Below are 23,967 nucleotides of genomic sequence, written 5' to 3' on the forward strand. Positions count from 1 at the left end.
TTTTAATTTCATGGCTGCAGTCACCATCTGCAGTGATTTTGGAGCCCCCCAAAATAAGGTCTGACACTCTTTCCACTGTTTCCCCATCTATTTGCCGTGAAGTGATGGGACCAGATGCCATGATCTTCGTTTTCTGAATGTTGAGCTTTAAGCCAACTTTTTCACTCTCCTCTTTCACTTTCATCAAGAGGCTTTTTAGTTCCTCTTTACTTTCTGCCTTAAGGGTGGTGTCATCTGCATATCTGAGGTTATTGATATTTCTCCCGGCAATCCTGATTCCAGCTTGTGTTTCTTCCAGCCCAGCGTTTCTCATGATGTGCTCTGCATAGAAGTTAAATAAGCAGGGTGACAATATACAGCCTTGACGTACCCCTTTTCCTATTTGGAACCAGTCTGTTGTTCCATGTCCATATTCATTGGGTTGGTATCTTACATAACGCACTTTGGGAAACGTGCCCAGTCCTTTATTTGCCCCGCCTCTGGAATTGCATACGTTAGCTTCCATTAAAAGACTCTGCCTTTATAGAGTCAACGTGAATTCATTCCCTCCTCTTTTTATTGGGCAGAGAGGAGGGTCCTTGCATGGAGGTGTCCATCACTGCTGTCCGGGCATTGATGGGACAGGCCTGGGCCTCCCCGAGAGGCCAGAAGAGGCACTCTGTCCACTCAGGGCCCTTTGCTCTGAAAAGGGGGCTGAGGCCCAGAGGTTCTGGACATGGACAGTCCAGAACTACCCCCCAGGCCCCCCAGTTTCTTACTGTGCACCGTCGTGGCTGAGTACCTCACACGCCGTTCTTATAGCCTGAGCCTGGTCGGCCTCCAATTATTACTGACAGGAGTGGAGGTTTCCGGGAATAGAGCAAATCCATAGAGTTTAATTAATGAATGTGCCAGAGGGCTTGGTGGCTGGATTCCTGTGTTTACCACAGGCTTGGCTGGCATGCAGTTCCTGCTGCGAGAGGAGGGTGGGGCGCAGTTCCCTACCCACCCCTGCCCTCCTAATGGAGCCTGAGAGAGAAGGAGGGAAGGAGGGAGGGAGGGAGGGAGGGAGAGAAGCTGGAATCTGATTCCCCCATCCCCTCCCAGCCCTGGTTCTGCAGAAGCTCTTCTCTCTTGTTTTCAGAAGCTCTGGCATTTTGTTTTTAGTCGTTCTCGATCGGTTTGCCGAAACAAAATCGTCCCTCAGAGACCCTGGAAATAGAACGAGGTGTCTCTGACACCGGCAGCCCTAAGCACAGGTTGTGTTGTTCATTCTGCCAACCAGCACCTTAAACCTGGCCCGGGTCCTGCGGTGACCAGTCACGCCGAGGTGACCTCTGCGTCCTGAGCTCAGAGCGGGGAGCCCGCCGGGCCCGCAGGAGGTCCCACAGCCCTGACTCTAGACCCCATGTGTGCCCCTTGTCAGCGCTGCAGCCTGGAGCCAACTCCTTAATGTCTCTGAACCTCAGTGTCTTCTTAGGTAAGATGGGGATAACGTTACTTATTATTTTGTGTATATAAATAATATGTATGTATACACACATATGCAGATTTAACGTAAAGATTGAATGAGCTGGGACTTCCCCGGTAGTCCAGTGGTTAAAACTTCACCTTCCGATGCAGGAGGTGTGGGTTCAATCCCTCATGGAGGAGCTAGAATCCCACAAGCCTCTCGGCTAAAAAGAAAAAATAAACATAAACAACAGAAGCAACGTTGTAAGAAATTCAATAAAGACTTAAAACGAATGAAAGAGAAAAAGAGTAAAATGATCTAGGACTTCGCCGGCGGTCCAGTGGTTAAGACTCTGCCCTTTCCTTACAGGGGGCTCGGGTGCCATTCCTGGTTGGAGAACTAAGACCCCACATGCCGCAAGGAGTGGCCAAAAAATAAAGTAAAATAAAGTGAAAATTAAAAAAAGAGAAAATGAATGAGCTAATGCAGACAGCACGCTTAGCCCAGTGTCTCTTAGCAAACACTATAAATGTTAGCAGTTACTGTAGCCGTCATCATATACGTTCCATTTTGGAGGTGTGACAGCCGCGTCCTGGAGAGATCCATCGACTTGCCAGAGGGTTGGCCTCACATCTCGACGCGCCATGTGTCTGTGACGGGCCCCGCCTGCCCCGCCACAAAGACCTGAGGGCCTCCGGACACTTGGCCACCCCGCGCACAGGTCCTGTGTCCCCTGGGCCCTGTGCGCCGCTTCTCACAGCAGGAGCCTCCCGCTTTCTCCTCTGCCTTCTCACCCTGGAGATTCCCTGCCCGCTGTCAAAGTCTAGCGCATCCGAGCCAGATGTGTGGTTAATTAACACCTCCTAATGGGGAAATAGGACCTTTTAGATGCTGTTACAATGGCAGCCACGAGACAAGGTGCTGCTTCTGCCCCCATCACGGGTGGTGGCTCTGGAAATAGACGGAGAGAGTGTTTTCCTCTGGGCTGTCTCCCCTGGGCCTGGCCTCTCCCAGCTCCTGGGAGAGATATAGAAAACCCTGTGCATTCCCCGAGTGCCCCGTGCCGGGCACCCTTCCAACAGCTACACGTGCTTTGATGCTTCTGATCCTCACAGACATCCCACGAGGCAGGTGGTGTCATCCCACCATACATTTTGAGGAACTGGGGTTCAGGGAGATGAAATGACCTGTTCAGGCTCACACTGGTGGGAGGACATAGAGTCGGCACCGAGCACCAGCCTTTGGACGCGAGCCCTCGAGCATCTCCGTGCCGCCACCCAGAGCGTAAACTCTGCAGTTAACCTGAGCTCTGAGTTGGAAACTGCCCTGGTCCTGTTTCGATGAGGGTGGGGGGTGGGAACTGATATTCTTTATGCAGCTACTCTGGACTTTATGTGCTTATGGTTTGAGTCCTGTACATACATCTGCTGTTTCATTTTATATATATATATATATATATATACACACACACACACATCATTACGTACATATATATATATATATGTACACACACACATCCTCCCCTAGGCTGAAAACTAGGATAACCTCCCCAGTACCCTTCAGCTTTGTAATCCCATGACTCTGATAAAAGATAACCTAGAGCAGGGTACCAAACAGGTCTCCACCCACCTGCTGACTCTGAATGATGCGGTGGCTGCCTGGGGTGCTGTGTTGGGGATTCTCAGGGCTTGTCATCAGTTCTATAATTGATTATTGACGTCTGGCATGGGCAAGCAAGAGTGTCACTGATTTTCTCATTATAGTTCTTTTCTCCTTTAAAAATATTTACTTATTTGGCTGTGCTGGATCTTCGTTGCGGCACGTGGGATCGTTCGTCTCTGTGGAATCATAACGGGATCTTTAGCTGTGGCGTGAGAACTCCTAGTTTCCGCACGTGAACTCTCAGTTGCACCGGGCAGATATAGTTCCCTGACCTGGGATGGAACCCAGGCCCCCTGTATTGGGATCGCAGAGTTTTAGCCACTGGACCACCTCATTTCTGCTCTTTTTAAAAAAGATGATTTATTTATTTGTTTTGGCTGCACTGGGTCTGTGTCGCTGGGAGGGCTCTTCTCTAGCTGCGGCGAGCGGGGGCTGCTCTCGGTTAACCGCTGGGCGCGCGGGCTTCTCACCGCAGTGCCTTCTCTCGTCGTGGAGCACAGGCTCCAGGGCGCAGGCTCCGCAGCTGTGGCCTGTGGGCTCGGCGTTTGTGGTGAACGGGCTGGATTGCTCCGCGGTTTTGGAGGATCTTCCCGACCCAGGGAGGGAACCTGTGTCCCCTGCATTTGCAGGCGGATTCTTTAGCACTGAGCCACCAGGGAAGCCCTCATTTTTCTCTTATTTTAAAGGGTAATGCTTTCCATTTGCAGCGCGAAATTGTTATTTTATTTTTTGAAAATCTGGGCACAGGAGGACACGGTTGTCAGCAGCCATCCACTCCCACGCCCAGAGTTATCTGTTCTATGTTACCAGGCCCATGGGGTCTGACTATGAAGGTCAAAGGCTTCAGGAAAGTGTCATGGAGTCATGGAATGGTCACTCTTCACCTTGTTTTCCTTCAGACTGGGGGGCTTGGCATTAGGCAGCAAGGGAGGTTAACAAACAAGATAACAAATAAGAACACTTGAGATTAATGTCTTCTGTTTCTTGGGAGGGCACCACTGTATACCCTCCTCATTTTCAGAGCTCATTCCTGAGTCATCAGGGGATTGGACTTGGGCTGGGGGAGCAGAGCGGGCATAGCCTCTTTTCCTGTAAGTCGTCTTCTCTTTCTGCTCAATTACTGTTATTAGCCATTATGTCCTAATCAAGTGATTTCCTTTCAAAGCAAAAATTGCTCATCCCTCCCTGAGAGAGTTTGTCCTCCTGCCAGGACCCGCGTATATTTGGGAAAGTTTCCAGCAAGTAAACAGTTTACGGTGGGGGACAGAGACCCAGGGAGGTTAAGCCACTCCTGCTTAAGGTCACACAGGCAAAGAGCAGCAGAGCCAGGCCAGCGTGTCTCAAAGGCTCCTGCTCTTAAATATGTCAGGTGAGTGGCTGTCCTGCAGTCATTGTTCAGTACGTAGTGGTTCATTTTTCTTGTCCTTGTCTCAAAAACTGTTTGCCCTGCATCTGTCAGGGTGGATTAGGTTATGCTGCAGTAACAAACAGCCCCCAAAACTTCAGTGGCTTTAAACAGAAAGACAGCTTTCTTCCCTGAGTGCTCCACACGTCCACTGACATTGGCTGTGTTTATGTTTCATATCTTTGTCACTCTGAGGCCCCGGTTAGTGGAGCAACTTGCCAGGGATGACCAACCACAGGGCTGAGGGAAAGAGAATGTAGCATCCATCACTGGCTCTTAAAGGTTCTGCCTGGAAATAGATGACATCACTTCTGCTCGCACGTCATTGGCTAGGGCTAAACCACATGACCACACCTGTGCTCAAGAAGGGAGTATAGTTTTCCTATAGGGAGAAGCAGTATGTATGCCTCGTAACACAGTCCGCTTGCCACAGTCTCTTCGTGATCTCTGTGGGTTCATTTGTAGAAATGAGTTTGCACAGGCTCTTTTTTTTCCCTTCGCTATAGCATGAGCCACCTTTTTGAATTAACTCTGTCCTGGTTTCTTGGATTCATTAAGGAGCCCCAAGCTGAACATACACGGATTGTCCAGTACAGCACCATTCCTGATTCTGGCATTTCCATGTATTTTTTCATTTTTGGGTTCATCTTAGAGGTGGACTGCCAGCTTGCAGTGATGAAAAAAAAATTCAAATAATCTTTCATGGGAATTCAGAGTTCTTTAAAGAAATGTAGGACTGTGTCTCTGCAACCCATGGAAGTATTGCCAAGCTGACCTTACGGCCTGGGTCACCCTGCATGGGCATCATTTATCACATGCCAGAAGCTTGTATGCCTGTGCAGAGTGGTCTGTGGTTACCAGCTGCCTCAGGAGGCTTCCAGGGAGCTCAGGGAGGTGGCCTGTCTTTGGGGCTTTGGGAATCCCAATCCCTATCTGTTCTTCACTTTGAAAGAGAGGGGTGCCAGCTTCAGTACTTAAGCAGAGAGAAGCCCCAGCCAGTTGCACACACCCCCCCTCAACAAGCTCCCAACTGAGCAGCAATGGAGTAAGAATTAATATGGGATCTAGGCAGTCTTAAGGGGTCCCCTGAGCATCTGTGTTCATCTCTTCTCTGTTGGGAATTCTGAGGATGCTGCTTTGAAGATATTTATAAAAGGAACACTCGTTGCCTGTGGTGCTCAGAGAGGCAATTACCTAGTAAGAAGCAGGGAGCCGAGGTAATGCGGCTTGCCTAGGAGGGCCACAGGGAGACAGGGACTGGGCAGGCTGCAGCCACCAGCCTTGCTTCTGTGAGGAGGGACCTGTTCAGAATTAGCTGATTGAGGCTGCGTGCCTCCCCACAATTATTGTATGTAAAGAGATGGTCCGTCGAAGTGGATCCCCATTTTCCAGCTTCTCGAAGCTGAGTTCCAGTGGTTCTGATTTAGACCCCGAGTTCATGGGTCTGCCTGGCAACTTCCAAGGTCTGGAGGTCAGTAGACATAAATTTGAACCCTGGCTCCACTGTGTCCTAGCTCTGTGACCTGGAGCAAGCCCCTTTCTCTCGCCAAGCCTTGGCCATCCCTCCCCCACAGCACCCACACACACATACCCAGCTTTAAATGGGGCTGTGGATAGTCCTTGCCCATTAGGGGCTGAAGGAGGGGAAAATGCAATGGGAGTGAGTCACGTGGTAGCACCCCCTAAGCCAGGAAACACCACAAACATGGTGGGTATTTGTTCAAGATTAAGAATTAATGAGCTGCAAATTTCTCCATCAAGTATTGCTGTGGCCAGACCTTTAACATCTGTAGTACCCTGTTATTCCACACTCAAGTCCTGGGCGGGGGTGACTAGAGGATGGGATGTGCACCGTAGCAACAGCCTCTGGTTGCCTAGCAACGGGAAACCCATCCCAGTCGATATTCTAATTTGTCAGAACGTGGTTTTTTTTTCACGTCTACAATGGAACCTATATCCAGTTACGTGAGGAGAAAAATCAGCAGTGTGCACAAGCCTGTCCACAAGTTGTAGAATCCAGCCCCTTCCTGGGGGCTTCTCAAGCCCAAAGCGGGACTTGGAGTCACAAACTGGTCCTTTCCCCTCAAGGAGCATGTGAGCTCCGTGTTTACAGCTCCATCCCCCTGACCCCGCACCGCTGCCATCTTGGACTGTGGGTCTGGCTTTCCAATGGTTCTGGGGGCTGTGGCCAGGCGGATATTGTCCGTGGCTCTCAGTCCACCTGGCCTCCCTTTAAACCAGGTGGGTGAAGCCCAGGGAGCTCCAGGGAGCCTTCCAAGCTTTGACTCCCGCCCGACGATCTAAGCCCCACTCACCGCGGTCACTTTCATTCCAGGGATTCGCACTCTGATGACACTCCTTTGGAGGGGCCATGTCCTCCCTAGTTAACTTTACAACAACACCTGGCTCCGGCCTTCCACCTGGCGCAGTTCAACAGATGACACTCCCCCGACACCTCCCCTCTCCCGCCAGCCACTGGACAAACTCCTAGAGCAGTCCTAAGATTTGGCAAAACAGAGTGCAGACTTTGAGCTGGGGCAGTTTTCAGTCATGTGGCCTCCTGTTCAAGGAGACCCAGACTTGCCTAACCTAAAACAAATATTTGTTTGGTCTTCAACAACAGCTGAATGAAGTATGATGATTGTTCCCATTGTACAGATGGGGTAACTGAGGCCCAGTGAGACCCCCCTGCCCCGACCCAGGGCCCTACTGCTAGGCGGGGGCAAAGCAGGTCTTGGAACCTAGGCCTGTCTGCACCAGAGGTTCCCACTCAGAACCTCCTTCTTTCCCTGGGGAGCCCCGTATAAGCCCCATCACTCTTAGTTAACCCAGACCTTGCCAGGATCCATGCGTGGCTAATGTTAGAACTTGGCGATGTTTCAGGGCAAGAAAGGAAAACGAATAGGAGGTGTGTCCCCCACGGGAGGCCTGGGGCCCTTTGGCTCTCATAATGCTTGGCTAGCCTGCTTTTTTAAAAAGAGTATTGTGGCTTTGCTGGGTCTTCACGGCTGCCCAGGCTTTTCTCTAGATGTGGTGAGCGGGGGCTACTCTGCTGTGTGTGGGCTGCTTCTCATTGTAGTGGCTTCTCTTACTGCAGAGCTCAGGCTGTAGGGCGAGTGGGCTCTGGTAGTCGCAGCTCCCGGGCCCTAGAGCACGGCTCAATAGGTGTGGCCCACGGGATTCGTTGCCCCGTGGCATGTGTGATCTTCCTGACCCAGGGATCGAACCTGCCTCTCCTGCACCAGCAGGCGGATTCTTTACCACTGAGCCCCCAGGGAAGACCTAACCTTCTTTTAGTCCCCTCGGCCATGTGCACCTGGGAATCCCGTCTCTTTGGGACGGTGAGTGGGTCCCAGTGGCCCCCAGAGCCACCTGAGAGCTGTGGGGCCCACCTGAGGCCTGGGTCCCTGGTGTGGGTTCCCCAGTTATTGCTGGAAGCCATCCCTCGCTTGTCAACATGCTATAAATAGGGAGCTGGGGGAAGATCTGAAAAAAATGCCACTGGCTTTTTTCCCCAGCGTGGGTGGGTTGAATTAAAAAACCATCAGGCCGCAGGCATCACAGTACTGGAAAGCCTGAGGGGATGGAGGGCAGCGGCTGAGACTCAGAGGCGAACTCGGCCGCATCCTCTTCTGTTTTCATTCTCTCTGGCAGCACAGGCCGCAGAGCTGGATTCTGAAGTGAAGAGCCCTCCAGGGACCTCCCCTTGGACAGTGACCGTGACCATGACTCCCCCAGGGGCCGCAGAGTGACCCTGCTGGCATGTTCCAGCAGGAAGGGGAGGGACGGGTCCTGGCAACCCCCCGACCGGTGCTTCCCCCAGGAGGGAGGCAGCAGAAACGGCGTCTGGCATCTCTTTTGAACGTGACCTCCTCCCCTGGTGCCCAACCCCTTCCTGGGGACTTGGATTCTTTGCACCCAAAGTGAGGTCCCAACCAGCTCCTCCACTGAGTGAAAAAACCCAGGCAAAAGAGCAGAGTCGCTCTGTGCCAGTGGTGTGCACGAGCGTGCGCAGGTGGGCGTGTGAGCCTGTTTGTAAACTGCATATTCAAAAAAGCCCAGTGACACCCTGGGAAGGCTGTCTCTGCAGAAAGTGAACTTCACACTGGTCAGGAGGTGCTTTGATGGCAGGGCCATCTCAGCAGTATTCGGTAGAATCTAAGACTAGTACTTCCCTGGTGGCCCAGACAGTAAAGAATCTGCCTGCAATGCAGGAGACTAGGGTTCGATCCTTGGGTTGGGAAGATCCCCTGGAGAAGGGAAAGGCTACCCACTCCAGTATTCTTGCCTGGGACATCCCATGAACTGAGGGGCCTGGCGGGGTACAGTCCATGGGGTCACAAAGAGTTGGATATGACTGAGCGACTGACAGTCACTTTTCAAGACTAGTACAGTATAGATGGTAATAAAGGATCTAGCCGTCACAAGCAGGTGTGGGCTCAGAGAGGTGGACCGAGCTGCCCAGGGTCACACAGCTGGCATGAGGCACAGCCAGGACTGGAACCCAGGTCTGTCTGACCTCAGACTCCCCATGACAGTTGAACTCTCCCACATCACGTAGCCTTTCCCAGATGAGTTGCTTAAACAAATCCTTTGCCTGCACTTTTTTTGGGGGAGGGGGCAGAAAAAAAATCCCTCTGTCTTTCCCAGATTTCCCCCAGGCCTCAGCAACAGATTCCTGAAATGTTATTTATCATGAAAACATTTGGGAACTATAGCAGTTCCCAACATTTAATTCTTTAAATGCTGTTAAAGAATTAAAGTGGAGGCAAGGGACTTCCCTGGCGGCCCAGGGTTAAGAGTCTGCGCTCCCACTGCGGGGGACACAGGTTCGATCCCTGGTCAGGGTACTAAGACCCCACATTCTGCACAGCAAAGCCAAATAAAGTTTAAAAAATTTTTTTTAAATAAATAAAGCGGAGGTGAGGGAGGTAACCTAGGAGGCCGAGTTGACACTGGGCTGCTGGGATTTGACTCCAGTGCGTCTGTGGGCAGTTCACGTCCCTTTGAACCTGTTTCCCCATCTGGAAAATGGGATCCTGACCCATTGGGAGCTGAATACCAGAAGCCCCTCTGGTTTTCACATTTGGAGATGACACTTAGGAATGCCCCTAGCATGGGTCTCCACTTCGACAGTCGGTACCCAATCAGTGTTTAAAAGTAAAATAGGGACTTCCCCGGTGGTCCAGTGGTCAAGACTTCACCTTCCAGTGCAAGGGAGGTGTGGATTCCATCCCTGGTTGGGGAGTTAGGATACCACATTCCTTGAGGCCGAAAAACCAAAACATTAACAACAGAAGCAATATTGTAACAAATGCAATACAGACTTTAAAAATGGTCCACATAGAAAAAATCTTAAAAAAAAAAAAGTAAAATAAAAGAGAATATTGTGTAGCGGTGTCTGCTGGGGAACCGAGGAGCTGGATAGGCAGGGCCTCATCTCAGCCCTGGCTGCCTGCCCCCTTCCTCTCACCTGGAGAGTCCAGACTGGCCCTGGCCGAGAAGTATCTTGGCTCTGCTGCCCCATGGGGATGGAGGAAGCACGTCACGCTCTGCATGCTTAATTCATGTTTTTATTTGGGAAGCTCAGTGTTTAAGAGTGGGCAGAGAGAACGCCAGGCTTAGAATGCAGTTTGGGGAGATGGGAGAGGGAGAGCGGGATGCTTCAGCCCTAAATCTTTTAAGATTTTTTTGTATATATATGAGGGCTTCCCTCATAGTTCAGTTGGTAAAGGATCCACCTGCAGTGCCGGAGCCCCGGTTCGATTCCTGGGTCAGGAAGATCCCTGGGAGAAGGGAAAGGCCACCCACTCCAGTATTCTGACCTGGAGAATTCCATGGACTATACAGTCCATGGGGTCGCAAAGAGTTGGACACGACTGAGCAACTTTGACTTGCACACAAAATATATACATCGATATGAATATATGATATATATACACATGTATATATAAATACATTCATATTTTGCATATGTGCAATATATATGCAAAATGTATGCATAGACATATGTGCAAAATATATGTGCTTATATAATACATGCACGTACATATATAAATAGCTTCCCAGGTAGCTTTAGTGGTAAAGAAACCCACCTGCCAATGCAGGAGATTTAAGAGACAGGGATTCAATCCCCGTGTCCTGGAGGAGGAAATGGCAACACACTCCAGCATTCTTGCCTGGAAAATCCCATGGACAGAGAGGATCCTAGCAGGTTACGGTCCGTGGAATGGCAAGAGTTGGACACAACTGAAGCAACTTAGGACATAGCGCTTGTATATAAATAATTCCTTTGCATATATTTGCATATGTATGCTATATACGCATATCCATGCAAAACTATATATGCAGTATATATACATAGTTTCGCAGATAGATCAACCAAATGGAATTATACTGCAAGAGCCCTTTTGTGCCTGGTTCTCTCTCGTTGTTCTCTTCTGTGACTGGCCCCTCGTGTCGTGACCGCGGACCTGCAGACTGCAGTATAGTCCATGTTGCAGGCTGTGCCCACTTTATTCAGTCAGGCCCAGATGGATTTGGGACACACAGGTTGCTTCCAGTCCTTTTGCCTCATAAAGAACGCGACAGTAAACATCACCTGCATAATCAGAGTGACCTTTCGAAGTGGGGTGACAGGGATGCAGGCCAAGAGCCCGTGCGGCACAGGATTTGATTAAATCCCTCTGGTGTCAGCCAGACCTTGGCGTGAGCACGCATGCACCCAGGCGGGCAAGTCTCTTATTTTCTCTGAGCCTCCGGTTCTCCCTTGTGTAAAAGGTATGCAACCCTCACCCACCATTCTGAAATCCACAAAGCCCTCCCTCATTTGTGGCAAAACTACCCTCTCCCAGCTTGCTGACAGGAGGTTATTAACAGTATGATATGACTGTTCATGCACTTTGCTGCGGAAATGCTAATACATTTGTGGTTGCCTTTCAACAGTACTTACCCAGGTTTGGGAGTATTTTTTCAAAGTTATCATTCCGAAAAGGGCCTTTTTCACTCTCTTTGTTTTTTTTTTTTTTTTTCTTGGCTACCCTGTGCGGCTTGTGCGATCTTATCCCTCTCAACCAGGGATCGAACCCGTGCCCCCCGCAGTGGAAGCCCGGAGCCCTAACCACTGGGCCGTCATGGAATTCCCCTGAAGGACGCTTTTATGGCATTTTTTCTTACTTGCCTTTGCATGAAGTTTTAACGTCCAGATGCCATTGTGTATCTGTATGTGTGCGTGAGTGCGTGCTCAGTTGTGTCCCACTCTTTGCGACCCCCACGGACTGTCGCCCTCCAGGCTCCTCTCTGCATGGGATTCTCCAGGCAAGAATCCTGGAGTGGGTTGCCGTTTCCTTCTCCAGGGGATCTTCCTGACCCGGGGGTTGAACCCATGTCTCCTGCATTGGCAAGTAGACATTTTTTTTTTTACCACTGAGCCATCTGGGAGGCCTGTTTGTACGTGTACTATATGTATGTCTGTGCTTTATACCTTATATTTATAGGGTCCCCACCAAGAACCAGTTTCTCTGTAGAGAATGCGTGGACCTAGACCAGTGATTCTCAACCAGGGGTGACTTTGCTCCCCAGGGACACTTGGCAATGTCTGGAAACAGTTTGGGTTGTCTCAGCTGTGGGGAAGGGGTTACAGTTAGCTTTGGTGACTACAGACCAGGAATGCTGCTGGCTTCCTCCAGGGCACAGCAAAAGCCCCTCCCTCTACAATGTGTCGAACTTGCTAGATTGGGAAACCCTTTTCTAGATTCCACTGGGGCTTCCTCCCAATATACAGTATGTCTGCTTGTTGCCTTGCTAAAAATCCGAGTTGTCCCGAGTTTGGAATGCATCTGGTCCCTGGTTTAGGAGTTGGGATGCTAAAACCCCCATCCCAGATTGGTGAGAGGGCTGTTTGGGGGCTGATGTGGTAAAGTGTGTTTCTTGCCACCTGGCTGTGGTCCATGCTCACCCAGGATGAGCCAAAGTGCCTGGGTGCTCAGGGTCCCATGCCTGGATGCTCTCTCCACCTTGAGCAGGTCCTGCTAACTGGGTCCTGGCCCCAAGGGTGCTCAGGGCTTTATCCAGCATGCCCAAAAGCTTGCATCAGCACCAGCTTCTTCCAAATGGACCTATTATTTCGTTTATAGGCTTTGACCAAGGTTCTGTCTGTCTGAACACGTCTCTGGGCTCGGCCAAATGCCAGTGGCAAACTGGCCTGGAGCTGTGCGTGGGCCCGGCTCCTGTGTCCTGGAGCTCACGACAGAGGCTTCCAAGCTCTCTCACCCACTTGTGACCCACTGAGTCAGGTGATGTGCAGACAGGACCCTGCAGCAGGCAGGTCTGCCCCGACCTGGGTGCTGCCGCTTCAAGTTGGCCAAAGAGACACCATCCACCAAGCATTTTCCAGGGCCTCTGCTTCCCAAGGGCTGGGCTAGGAGGCAAGGGTGGTTGGAGCTGAGCTGCGAGTTAGAATAGGCAGCACCCTGGACCCTGGGCAGGGCCTTTGAACAAAACCACAGACTGGGCTGGGCACCAGGAGGAAACGTCGGCTGTGCTTGCTGGTAACCAAAATCGATGCTGTCGCTATGAGCATCCTTGGGTTTGTGAGTTGATGCATGTGTGTATTTGTGTGTGTGTGTGTTGTTATGTGTGTGTTGTGTATTTTGTGTGTTGTGTTTTTTGTGTATGTGTGCTTGTGTGTGTGTGTGTGTGTGTGTGTGTGTGTGTATTTATGTATTTTTTTGTGTATAGTGGTAAAGAATCTGCCTGCCAATGCAGGAGCCATAGGAGACATGGGTTCGATCCCTGGGTTGGGAAGATCCCCTGGAGAATGGAATGGCAACCCACTCCACTATTCTTGCCTGGCAAACCCATGGACAGAGGCGCTTTGGTGGGCTACAGTTCATGTGGCCACGAAGAGTTGGGCATGATGGAGCAACAGAGCATGTGTTTGTGTATATATTTGCGTGTGTGTTTATTTGTGTTGTACGCATCTGGGTGTGTATGTGTGTGCGCGGGCACGTGTGTGTACCCGCTAGGTGAATCACCAGAAGCAGGGGTGGTGGAGCCATGCTGTGGCCCTGCAGTGTGCCCACAGCCTCAGACGCGGTGGAGGTGGCGGCCGAGGCCTGTCAGGGAGCGATCCCGCAGGATTTGGGGAGACACACCAGCTCCCTGCTTCCTCCCTGGGTTCACACTGACACATCAAGGCTGCAATTCTGTCACCCAACAAGCTGAGGCCTCGCCTGAAATAAACATGACAGAGATGTTTTGACATGTGATGTTTCAAAAAAAAAGAGTCAAATTTGCCTGAGAGACTGTTTTAAGAATCTTTCCAAGAGGAGCCAAGTCAGGGTGGGTGGGACCGATCCCCTGAAGAGGAGATGCTCGGAAACATGAATTCTATATTCACATGGGATTGTACATTTTTGACGTTTATTTTTAAAAGCTAACAACCGCAAGTGTTACAAAATACAAGAAGAAGTGGAATTTTAAAACTGGGCCTTCCTCTCTCCCCAACCCCCCGTCACTCGGTTCCCCTCCCAGAGACAAGTGTGATGACAGCTTTCCTGTGTCCTCCTCACATGCCCTGTGCATTTTCAAATATTTACATATATATCCTTCCCCTCTCCACCTGTTGTTTCCAGCCTCGCCTTATTCGCTTGACAGTGTATCTTGGAAGTCATTCCATATCAGGACACACATATCTTCCTCATTCTTTTCAACAGTTGAAAAGTATTGCATGCTATGGTTGGTTCTGTCATTTTAAAACATAAAGATACATTTGGAAAAAACCACATTCCTTTTTCTCTCCACTCCTCTTTAACCTTAGAACTGTAGGTCTTTTATTAATAGAACTTTAGGCCGAAAAGGAATTTGAATTGGTCTGTGTAAAAGTATCTCAGGACTTCCAGAATGTTCTAAGCTCTTTCCTCTCCCCCTGCAGGAAGATTCCTGGTTATCTAGGGCGGGTGGGGGTTGGTTGTCCTCCATTCCTGGGCCAATCTCTTTTATTTGCACCTTGAAAAAAAAAATCATCGTCACCAGACTGCCTTCACTGTTTGTCAGCACACTGAAAGGGGTGTCTTAGAAGAAAGACTTGTTTTTAAAAAATAACAGAAATTAAAATTTAATAGCACATATAAAAACAGTCCTGGGATGTACCAAGAAGCTTTGAATAGATCACAGTATTGTTCATGGCATGAGAAAGGGGGCCAGGGATCACCTGTGGGTTGTTTATCCACTGACTTGCCCATTCATTCACTCTGGACCATTCATTCTCTCTAGACCATTCATTCACAGACCACTGGCAGGGCTGTGTCTTGCCTTGATGGTCTGAGAGTGAACAGACCGCATTGCCTGCCCTCAGGGAGCCCACAGTCCAACAGACAGTGAGCACACGTGCCCTGTGGGATCCCAAGAGAGACCCAGGCCTGCTCGAATGGAGGCTTCTGGGAGGAGCTGCTGCCTGTGCCGTGCTTCAGGGCCTCATTCTAAGCAGGCCTGGGGTGGATGTTTCCTGGGTGCAGTCACAGCAGGACTTAGTGGGATGGGGCATCACTGGCCATAGACTTGGAGCCACCTGGGTTTGAATCGGGCTCCTTCACCCCCTCCTGAGACCCTGGGCAAGTGGCTTCACCTCCCTGGGCCTCAGTCTTCCCATCTGGAAAGTGGGACTAGTTCACAGTACCTGCCTCTTAGGGTTGTTGGGAGGATGAGTTGCAGCAGGTGGGCACACAGAGAGGGCAGTATCAGCGTCCTTTCCTGTTGTCCCTGTCCACCTGTGAAATGGGCATGTTAAAGCATTGACTCGGGGGTTTAATTGGACGGCGCACGTAAGGAATCTGACTTGGTGCCGGGCGCGCAGTGGGTGCTCCTTACGTGTGTTCCCAGTTATTACTTCTTCCATCGTCTCCTTACTCACCCCCCCTACCCAGAGCGCAGGGTGCCCATCGGGCTTCCGGAGTCTGGGAGACCCCACCCCCAAGGCCAGCGGGAGCCCGGGCCCCCCCAGCCCAGCTGTCCTTTCTGTTTATTGACTCGGAGGTGGATGCGGTGGGGGCCACCAGGAAGCACCCCCACTCCCTGGCGGCCTGCAGGGCACTCTGTGCCGTAACCAGGCATGCCTCCTGAAGGCCCGCTGCCAGCACGCCTTCCCACCCTACAGGTGACACGCTTGTCCCGTGGAGACAGCGTGTCTCTGCCAGACCTGGTTCTGCAGCCTGCCCGCCCCGCTCGGCCCTGGGGAGGGAGGGTGTGCTGGAAGAGCCTGTGCCGGGCTCGCTGCGGGATGCAGGAGAGCAGCTGGCTCATGTCGGGGTCAGGGAGATAGTGAGGGATCCAGTGAAGACGACCCCTTTGCTCTCAGCTGCGTGATGGGGCAGTCAGGCCTCCTTACGGCGTCGTAGCACCTCGTTAGACTGTTAAGCCGACGCTTTGGGGAACCAAACAGTGGATGTTATTTATCGTTGTCATCACCATCATCTCAACTGGTATCTGGTCCTTCTCACGCGCCTGGCGTGTGCAGCTCTCACCAGACATTTTACAAGATTCGCCCAACACCCCCACCCCCATTTTACAGACGGGAAAATCGAGGTTTGAGATTTGCTTGCAGCTACCAAGAGGCAGAGCTGAATTTGCGCCCGACCTGCCAGCCTCAGGGCCTGCGCCACCTCCAGCTCGTGGGAGCCTCCCTCTCTGTCTGTGCCCATGTCCACGTGCTTCATGGTCCTGGTTGTGTTCTCTCGGTTTCTGTCTTGCTCTCTCTCCGTCTTGGCTGTAACCCCCGTCCAAGCCACCACAGTGTGCCACACCTGGCTATACCTGACTACACCTGGCCACACCTAGCCACACCTGGCCAGACTGCATAACTGTTCCCAGAGCACATTGAGAGGGGTCAGAAACCGGTGCTTCCCAGGGAAGCACCACCTCCAGCCGCTGGGGGACGGGGGGACACTGTGGGCTCCTAGCTGGGACCCAAGTCCCCGGGGAGGGACACCGCGCGGGTTTGCTGCCAGCATCAGGAGTTCTGAGGGCTCTGTGCTGCCCCGTTCCTGCCCACTTCCTTCTGCCCCGACTGCCTTACCTTGCTCTCCTTCTCTCCTTTCTTCCCCGTTCCTCCCCACCTTCCTTCCTTCCTTCCCTTTCAGTGAGCACGTGCTCTGTGCCAGGTCCTGTGACTAAGCACCGAGAAGCCAGTGTGACAAGATGCAGCTCTCCTCTTGGAGGTCGTGTGCACTGGGAGGAACAGGCACCCAAGGACCTGTCCAAGTGCTGAGAACCCCCGGCCAAAGCCCGGGCTCGGCGGGACCAGGACAGGACCTAGGCTCGGCCAGGGAAGCTGCTCCCAGGGGCTGCCACTCACTGCCCTTGCCAGGCGAAGAGCTGGGCAGCAGGCCTGGGCTGTGACAGTGCCCGAGCGTGGCTGCAGCACAAAGGAGGGGTGAGGAGGAGGACACTGGGCCCCGCAGCCACAGTGGGGCAGCCAGGGTTTTAAGATAAGAGCCCGGGCGTCTTCCCTGCTGGTCCAGTGGTTAAAACTCTGTGCTTCCAATGCATCAGGTATGGGTTCGATCCTCAGTCAGAGGGCTAAGATCCCACATGCCTTGTGGCGAGACAAAAAAAAAAAAAGATAAGAGCCTGGAGTTGGGGGTCCAGGTAGATGGGAGACCCCTGGGGGACTCGGCCCAACCTCAGCCTGCCGCCCCCCTCCTTCTCCCCTCCCTGGGCCTGAGGCCCCACCTGGGTGCAGCTTGGACTGCCCTGCGGTGACCAGGCACAGGCCAGGGACTCAGGAGACCTGGATTCTCGGCCTAGCCTGGCATCCTTTCCTGGATTTCCTTTCTTGGCCCTCGGTTTTCCCATCTGTGAAATGATCACTGAGGGCCTCACGGAACTCTCCATGTCGAGCCAGAGCTGGGAGAATGCAGCAGTTCGGGGGAGCACTTTAGGGCCTGAGTGTCAGGCAGACCTGAATGCCAGCTCCACCCAGCTTCTGTGTGGCCTTGGGTGTGTCAGGTCCCCTCTCTGGACCTCAGTCTCCTCCCCTGTAAAATGACAGTTCCCGCAAGTCCTAAGGCTTCCTGTGCAGGAGCCCGCGACGACAGAGTGAAAGGCTGGGATATTCAGCTGTGGTTACCGTAGTGCCAGCCCTTGATGTTGTTGTTATTGTTACTGCTCAGCCGTGGTGCAAGTCTGATCCAGGCACAAGGCAGGGAGGTGCCTCCAGGCCCTGGGGGCACTGGGACAGAGCCAGTGTCGCCCTCGACAGTGTGGGCCCTGTGACCCCAGGGTACCCTGCACAGCTGACAGTGTCCAGTTGCAGAGGGGGAGGGGAATTGGTCAGATTTGCCCCGTCAGCTGCGGGCCACCCAGCACCTCCCTGACTCAAGCTGCTTTCCTAGATGGATGTGTCAGACACCCCGAAATACAGGCAGGGGTCATATTCTCTCTTACCGTCACCCCCTCCCTAATGACATGGCCTTTTCTGCTTAAGGAGCTCACACCTGTTCCGTGCAAAAAAAAAAGTTATTTTCAGAAACATATTCTTCCAGCAAATATTTAGTCGACAAGTACTCCAGGCCTGGAGTTCTAAGCTCTGGGTGCAGCAGTGGGTGAAAGAGTCCCCGTGTTCATACAGCCGACAGTCTAAAGGGTGTCAGGGAGCAGTCAGCCACCTGGGTTGGTTGGTTTGTTTTTTAACATTGATTTATTTGGCTGTGCCGGGTCTTAGTTGCGGCATGTGGGATCTAGTTCCCAGAACAGAGCTGGAAACCTGGCCCCCTGCATTGGGAGCTTGCAGTGTTAGCCACTAGACCACCAGGGAAGTCCCCAGCCACCTGTTTTGTAAACAAAGTTTTATTGGAACACAGACATCATCCGTGCTGCTGACATGGTAACGACAGCAAGGCAGAAGCTGAGATAGACCCCATGACCCACAAAGCGCCAAATATTTATTATCTGGCCCTTGATAGGCAGAGTTTGCTGGGCTCTGGTAGAGATGAACAAATGAAGAGCCCTCTTCTGATTTGTTCTTAAACGGGGATGTATCCATATGATAGAGTTGCAGGAATGGTTTAATGGATTTTATTTAATTTTATCATCTGCTGATACTGGGATCCAAAATCACATGTGTGGATCCTAAATAAAATCATCATCAATAATAGAGAGACAGGGACTTCCCTGGTGACTAAGACTCCATGCTTCCACTGTGGCCGGGTGGGGCGCGGGTTCAGTCCCTGAACGGAGAGCTAAGATCCCACACGCTGCATGGTGGTGTGGCAAAAAAAAAAAAGTTTCCTCACTACAGGTAGTGTCACTGGTAACAGTTTTCTCTGAAAACTTCCAGAGATCTCCTTTGCCTATTCTCACATGCATTTATACATCTGTCTTCACAAAGCTGGTATCACAACATAATGCGTGGTTTTTTCACCTACATGTAATAAAGGGATCTGACTTTGGGGAAAAAAAAATACGATTGTTTGCTCGGATAAGACAGACAGCTTTCTGTGATACTCAGGAGTCTTTCTGAGCATCCTTTTCCTCGGCTGTGTTTATTCCGCCACATGGATATTTCATCCTGTGTATTTCACTGATGAACTCCTCAGGTGGGTAGGTGCCCAATATGCTACTGGAGAGGAGTGGACATATAACTCCAGAAAGAATGAAGAGATCACCAGAAAAGACCCTGATGCTGGGAAAGATTGAAGGCGGGAGGAGAAGGGAACGACAGAGGATGAGATGGTTGGATGGCATCACCAGCTCGCTGGACATGAGTCTGAGCAAGCTCCAGGAGTTGGTCATGGACAGGGAAGCCTGGTGTGCTGTAGTCCATGGGGTCGCAAAGAGTCGGACACGACTGAGCGACTGAGCTGAACTGATATTTCACTGATCCCAGTCTTGTTGGATGTTTAGGACGATTCCAGTATTTGCAATATTTTGCAATCTTTGTGCTCCCGTGGGGAAGCATCCATGTTCACAGATCTTGGCGAGCGTGTCTGATGATTCTCAGATAAATTTCTGGAACTAAACTGGCTGAGTCAAGGGTGTGCACGTTTTAAATTTCAGGACATGTGTTACCGCTTGTTTAAACACAGCCCTCAAAGGCGTCTGTTAGGCTGGTCTCCCCAGCCTGGGTGTTAGAAAGCTGTTCATCATCTGTCCTGGGCTGAGGCGGTCGTGTTTGTCTGTAAGACAAGGGCCCAGAATTTTCACCCACCACCAGCTTGGGGGCTTGGCGACCTAGTCTGAGCGAGTGATTTTTCTCTAATTAATCATCATTAGTATTATTATTATCATTTTGCCGTGCCTCTCTGCATGTGGGATTTCAGTCCCCTGATTAAGGATCCCCGCACTCCCTGCAGTAGCTGTGGAATCTTCACCACTGGACCACCAGGGAAGTCCCCCCGCAGGTGGTTTTTAAAGTCACCAAGTTCTCGTTTTAAATCTCGGCCGAGTTAGCCTTCTTAGAGCACTTTAACGTGCATTTCCTCACGTGAGCCTCTTGAAGTATCCTGGAAAAGGTTGGGGGGTGTGTGTGTGGAAGAAGCCCAAACCTGGGTTCCAGGCTCACCACAAGCAACCTATGCCTCTGACTTTATCATCTGAAAAAGTTTCTCATCTGAAAAGGCCAGTCTGATGGCCTCAGAGGAGTCCTTGGAGATTTAAATGTTAAGTTGTGATGACCTCATGTGGCAGATGGCAGCTAAAATTTGGATTGTGGCTGTTTGCTATCCGTCAGGAGTACATGCCGAATGGCGGGGGGGCAGCTAATTTGGGCACATGTGTTCCTCAGACAACTCTTCTCGTTAGCCATCGTGTATTTTCAGACCGCCCTGTAGATACGTTCTCCCCTGCAGGCAGCGGGGGGTTTTTATGGCAGCCTGTGAGGCAAAGCTGATTTGGAAAAACAGTCTGCCTTAAAGCTAATTTTAAAAACCTGACTTTCAGCAAGTTCTAGAGAGTTTTGGACCCTTTCTGTGGTCTTGTTGAGGCCTTGTCGCCCTGGGAGTGAAGATCAAGACTTGCTGACTTGAGGACCGCCAGGGTCCACAATGAGACACGTGGCAGAAGCCGACCAGCCGGCAAGCAGAAAGAAGTGCTGACAGACAGCCCGCTTGCCTGAGTCTCACTGACAAGATGAATTCCCTGAGATGACCCTCACCCCTGGAGTGCTCCAGATTTGGGGGTTCAGTGTTAAGACGCAGCGAACGAGATGGCAATCAACCAAATACTTAACATCTGCTTTGTCCAGACACTAAGGCCCAGAGCGGTTAAGTGACTTGCCCAAGGTCACACAGCCACCATGCGATGGAGCCTGGCTTCAAATCCAGGCATCCTGGCTCCAGAGATAGTACTTGTCCGAGGGAGAATGAAAAGAAACAGGTCAATTATAATGAATATGTTGCGGGGCGTTGTACAGCCGTGCTCTTCGCTGGAAACTCTGCTGTGACTGACGTGTACTCTATCCATGCTGCTGAATGTGGCAGCCACATGCAGCTGTGGAGCCCTTGAAATGTAGTTACAGCCACTGAAGAACTGGATTCTTTGTATTTTTCAAATTTTAATTAATGTAAATAGCCACGTGTGGCTATTGTGTTGGACAACATAGGTGTAGAGACCTGAAGCTGAGGGAACGGGAGCTGGGGGCTCCTGAGCCAGCCTTGGGTGAGGGGGAGTTCAGGGAAGGCTTCCTGGAGGAAGAGCCAACGAAGCTGAAGCTGAAATTTGAACGAGAGCCAAGAGGTGGTGGCTGCTCCAGCAGGTCCCAAGGTGAAGGAGGGCTGGAGCAGCCAGGAAGAGGGGCTGGGAGGGTCAGGAGGTGGGAGAGGGACAGGGGACGGTGGAGAAAGAGCCCCACCAGTGAAGGTCCCACAAGCCATCCTTCCGGTGTTTGGACCTGACTCTGGGGAGCTATTGAAGGGTTTTGAGCAAGGACCTTGCAGGCTTTGAGTTCAGCTTTGGAAACTGTTACGGGAAAAGAATGTCTGGGAAGGGACCAGAGGTGAAGGAGGCAGGGGAGCCCCAGAGCTGGCCGGGTTTGGATGGAATGTTCCCGAGAGAGACTTTGAAGGGCTTGGAGGTTGACCCGACTCGGGGGTGAGAGTGGCGAGGAAGTCGGGGATGCTGCCTTCCAGAATCCCGAGTCTGGCTTTAGCAGTGAGGGGAGCAGACCTCCCTCCCTGCCTTCAGGGATTCCACATCCCTGAGCATGAATCTTAAACCTCTGCAGGGAGGCCCACAAATGGGGACACACGGAAGCCAGTGTGTGTTTTGCTGAGCACCATATACTCCTCCACCCCCAGCCTGCCGCCCAGAGCCTTCCAAAGGAGGTCAGGAAGTGTTCCCCTGCCTCCTGCCCTGATTCCACCCTCGGCAGCCTTGGAAGCTTGCCGTTCTGATTTCCAGGGGCCCTTGTTCCCTCACTCATCACTCAGAGATCCCCGTCTCTTGGGGGCTTTTTGTTTGTTTGTTTAGCTGCCCTGGGTCTTAGTTACAGCATGCAGGATCTTTAGTTATGGCATGCAAACGCTTGGTTGTGGTATTCAGGATCTAGTTCCCTGACCAAGGATCGAACCCAGGCCCCTCTGTACCGGAAGTGCGGCATCTTAACCTGCCTCCTGCGATGTCTTGGGCAGTCCTGGACGGTCGGTCACTCCAGTTCTCAGCGCAGACGTTTGGACCCGTCTCTGAGAGCAGTAGGGAGCCTGGGTGGGTTTGAGCAAGGGGTCAGGCAGCATGATTTATCAGCTGGATAGGCTGATAAATAGGTTTATCAGCCGGACCAGGTTCTGAGCATTTGCCCCTGATAGAAACCTCTGGCTTGTCCTTGCAGGATCAGCTGAAGCAGTGTTTCTCCAGGAGGACCCCCGAGGCCAAGGACACCGACACCCTCGTGCAGGAAGCCGACAGTCAGTATGGGACGTGGCCGGACCAGCGCCAGAGCGGGGAGAGGTAAGCGGTGTGGGACAGGACCTCTCGGGGGGAGTCGGCCCCCATCTGCCTCCTGATTTCTCCGTTACTAAGGAGAACCTGTTTTGTCTGTAACAGGTTGTTGTGTAATAAGGCAACTCATTCTTTTTATAAAACAGAAGTTTAGAAAGTACAAAAAAAAAAAAAGATTTTAAAATGATATATGAAATACCCAGAATAGGCAAATCCACAGGGACAGAGGAGACCAGATTTCCTCCTGGGCGGATGGAGATGTTCTTAAACCAGAGTGGCGATGGCCACACAGCGTTAAGAAGGAAAGTGAAAGTCGCTCAGTCGTGTCTGACTCTTTGCAACCCCATGGACTATACAGTCTGTGGAATTCTCCAGGCCAGAATACTGGGCCTGCGGTGGGTAGCCTTTCCTTTCTCCAGGGAATCTTCCCAACTCAGGGATCAAACCCAGGTCTCCCGCGTTGCAGGCAGGTTCTTTACCAGCTGAGCTGCGAGGGAAGCCCACAGCATTAGGAATGCACTGGATGCCCCTACTGGCAAATTTCATCTTACATGTTTCACCACCACAAACCAAAAAAAAAAAAAAAATTGCCAAGAAAATGAAAACCAACTGTAATGTCAGGACTCAGGTATCACTTTCATTAGTGTTTTTGGTTGTCTTTCTAGACTTTTTTTCTATGTACGTATATTGTGTGTTTATAAACAGAGGAGCGTATTATACATACCATCATAAGCTATGTCAGCATTCAGGATCATCACTGTTAGTGGCATGGAGGGCCCCTCAGGTGTTTGCCTGGCTGGGAGGGAATGTTATTGTGACTGCAGAAGCCTGAACGTCACCAAGCATCACCCGGATTCAGGAGGCAGGCAGGCCTGAATCCCAGCTCCATTCTGGCTGGCTGTGGGGTCCTGGACCATTTAGTTGTATTTGCCGGATTTCACGAACTCCTCTTCTGTAGAAGGGTGCATGTGTGCGTGCTTGGTCACTTAGTCCTGTCCGACTCTGTGCGACCCCATGGAATGGAAGCCCGCCAGGCACCTCTGTCCATGGGATTCTCCAGGCAAGAACACTGGAGTGGGCTGCCTTGGCCTCTTCCAGGGGAGCTTCCCTATCTGGGGATCGAACCCGCGTCTTCTGCATCTCCTGTACTGCAGGTGGATTCTTTACCCACTGAGCCACCTGGGAAGGCCCTGTAGAAAGGGAATGATGCTCATAAAAACAGCCAAGATGTATTAAGCGGACAGGCCGAGCACTGTTGTCAGCTCTGAAGCGCAGCATTTAAGTCTGTGGTCCCACCTTGCAGAGACGAAGACTGAGACTTGGGGTGGGCAGGAGGGTAACTTGTGTTCACAGTGGGCGTATTTCCCAGCACTTAGTCGTAGAAGTAGGAGTTTGATACTTTGCATTTGTCCATCGTACCTGTTCTTTGTTTTAAACATGCAGTTTTTCTTCTTGCCCTGGGGCGGGATGAAACGCAGTAGCAGCTCTGTGGACACCGAGGATGGGCTTGCCATGTTCTCAGTTCACCTTCCCCACC

At 51.5% G+C, this 23,967-nt stretch overlaps 1 protein-coding gene across 5 annotated transcripts in view; it reads left to right on the top strand.

Annotated features, from left to right (window-relative positions):
• Positions 1-23,967, top strand: part of KIAA1671 (KIAA1671 ortholog) — a 182,786-nt gene that overhangs the window by 143,722 nt on the left and 15,097 nt on the right. For all 5 annotated transcript variants that reach the window (XM_060400831.1, XM_060400832.1, XM_027956668.2 and 2 more), the window contains one exon: positions 22,321-22,439. In XM_060400831.1, the coding sequence (XP_060256814.1) occupies positions 22,321-22,439 (119 nt within the window). The remainder of the gene's footprint in view (positions 1-22,320; positions 22,440-23,967) is intronic.

This window comes from Ovis aries, chromosome 17, assembly GCF_016772045.2.
Source record: "Ovis aries strain OAR_USU_Benz2616 breed Rambouillet chromosome 17, ARS-UI_Ramb_v3.0, whole genome shotgun sequence".
Taxonomy (NCBI): Eukaryota; Metazoa; Chordata; class Mammalia; order Artiodactyla; family Bovidae; genus Ovis; species Ovis aries.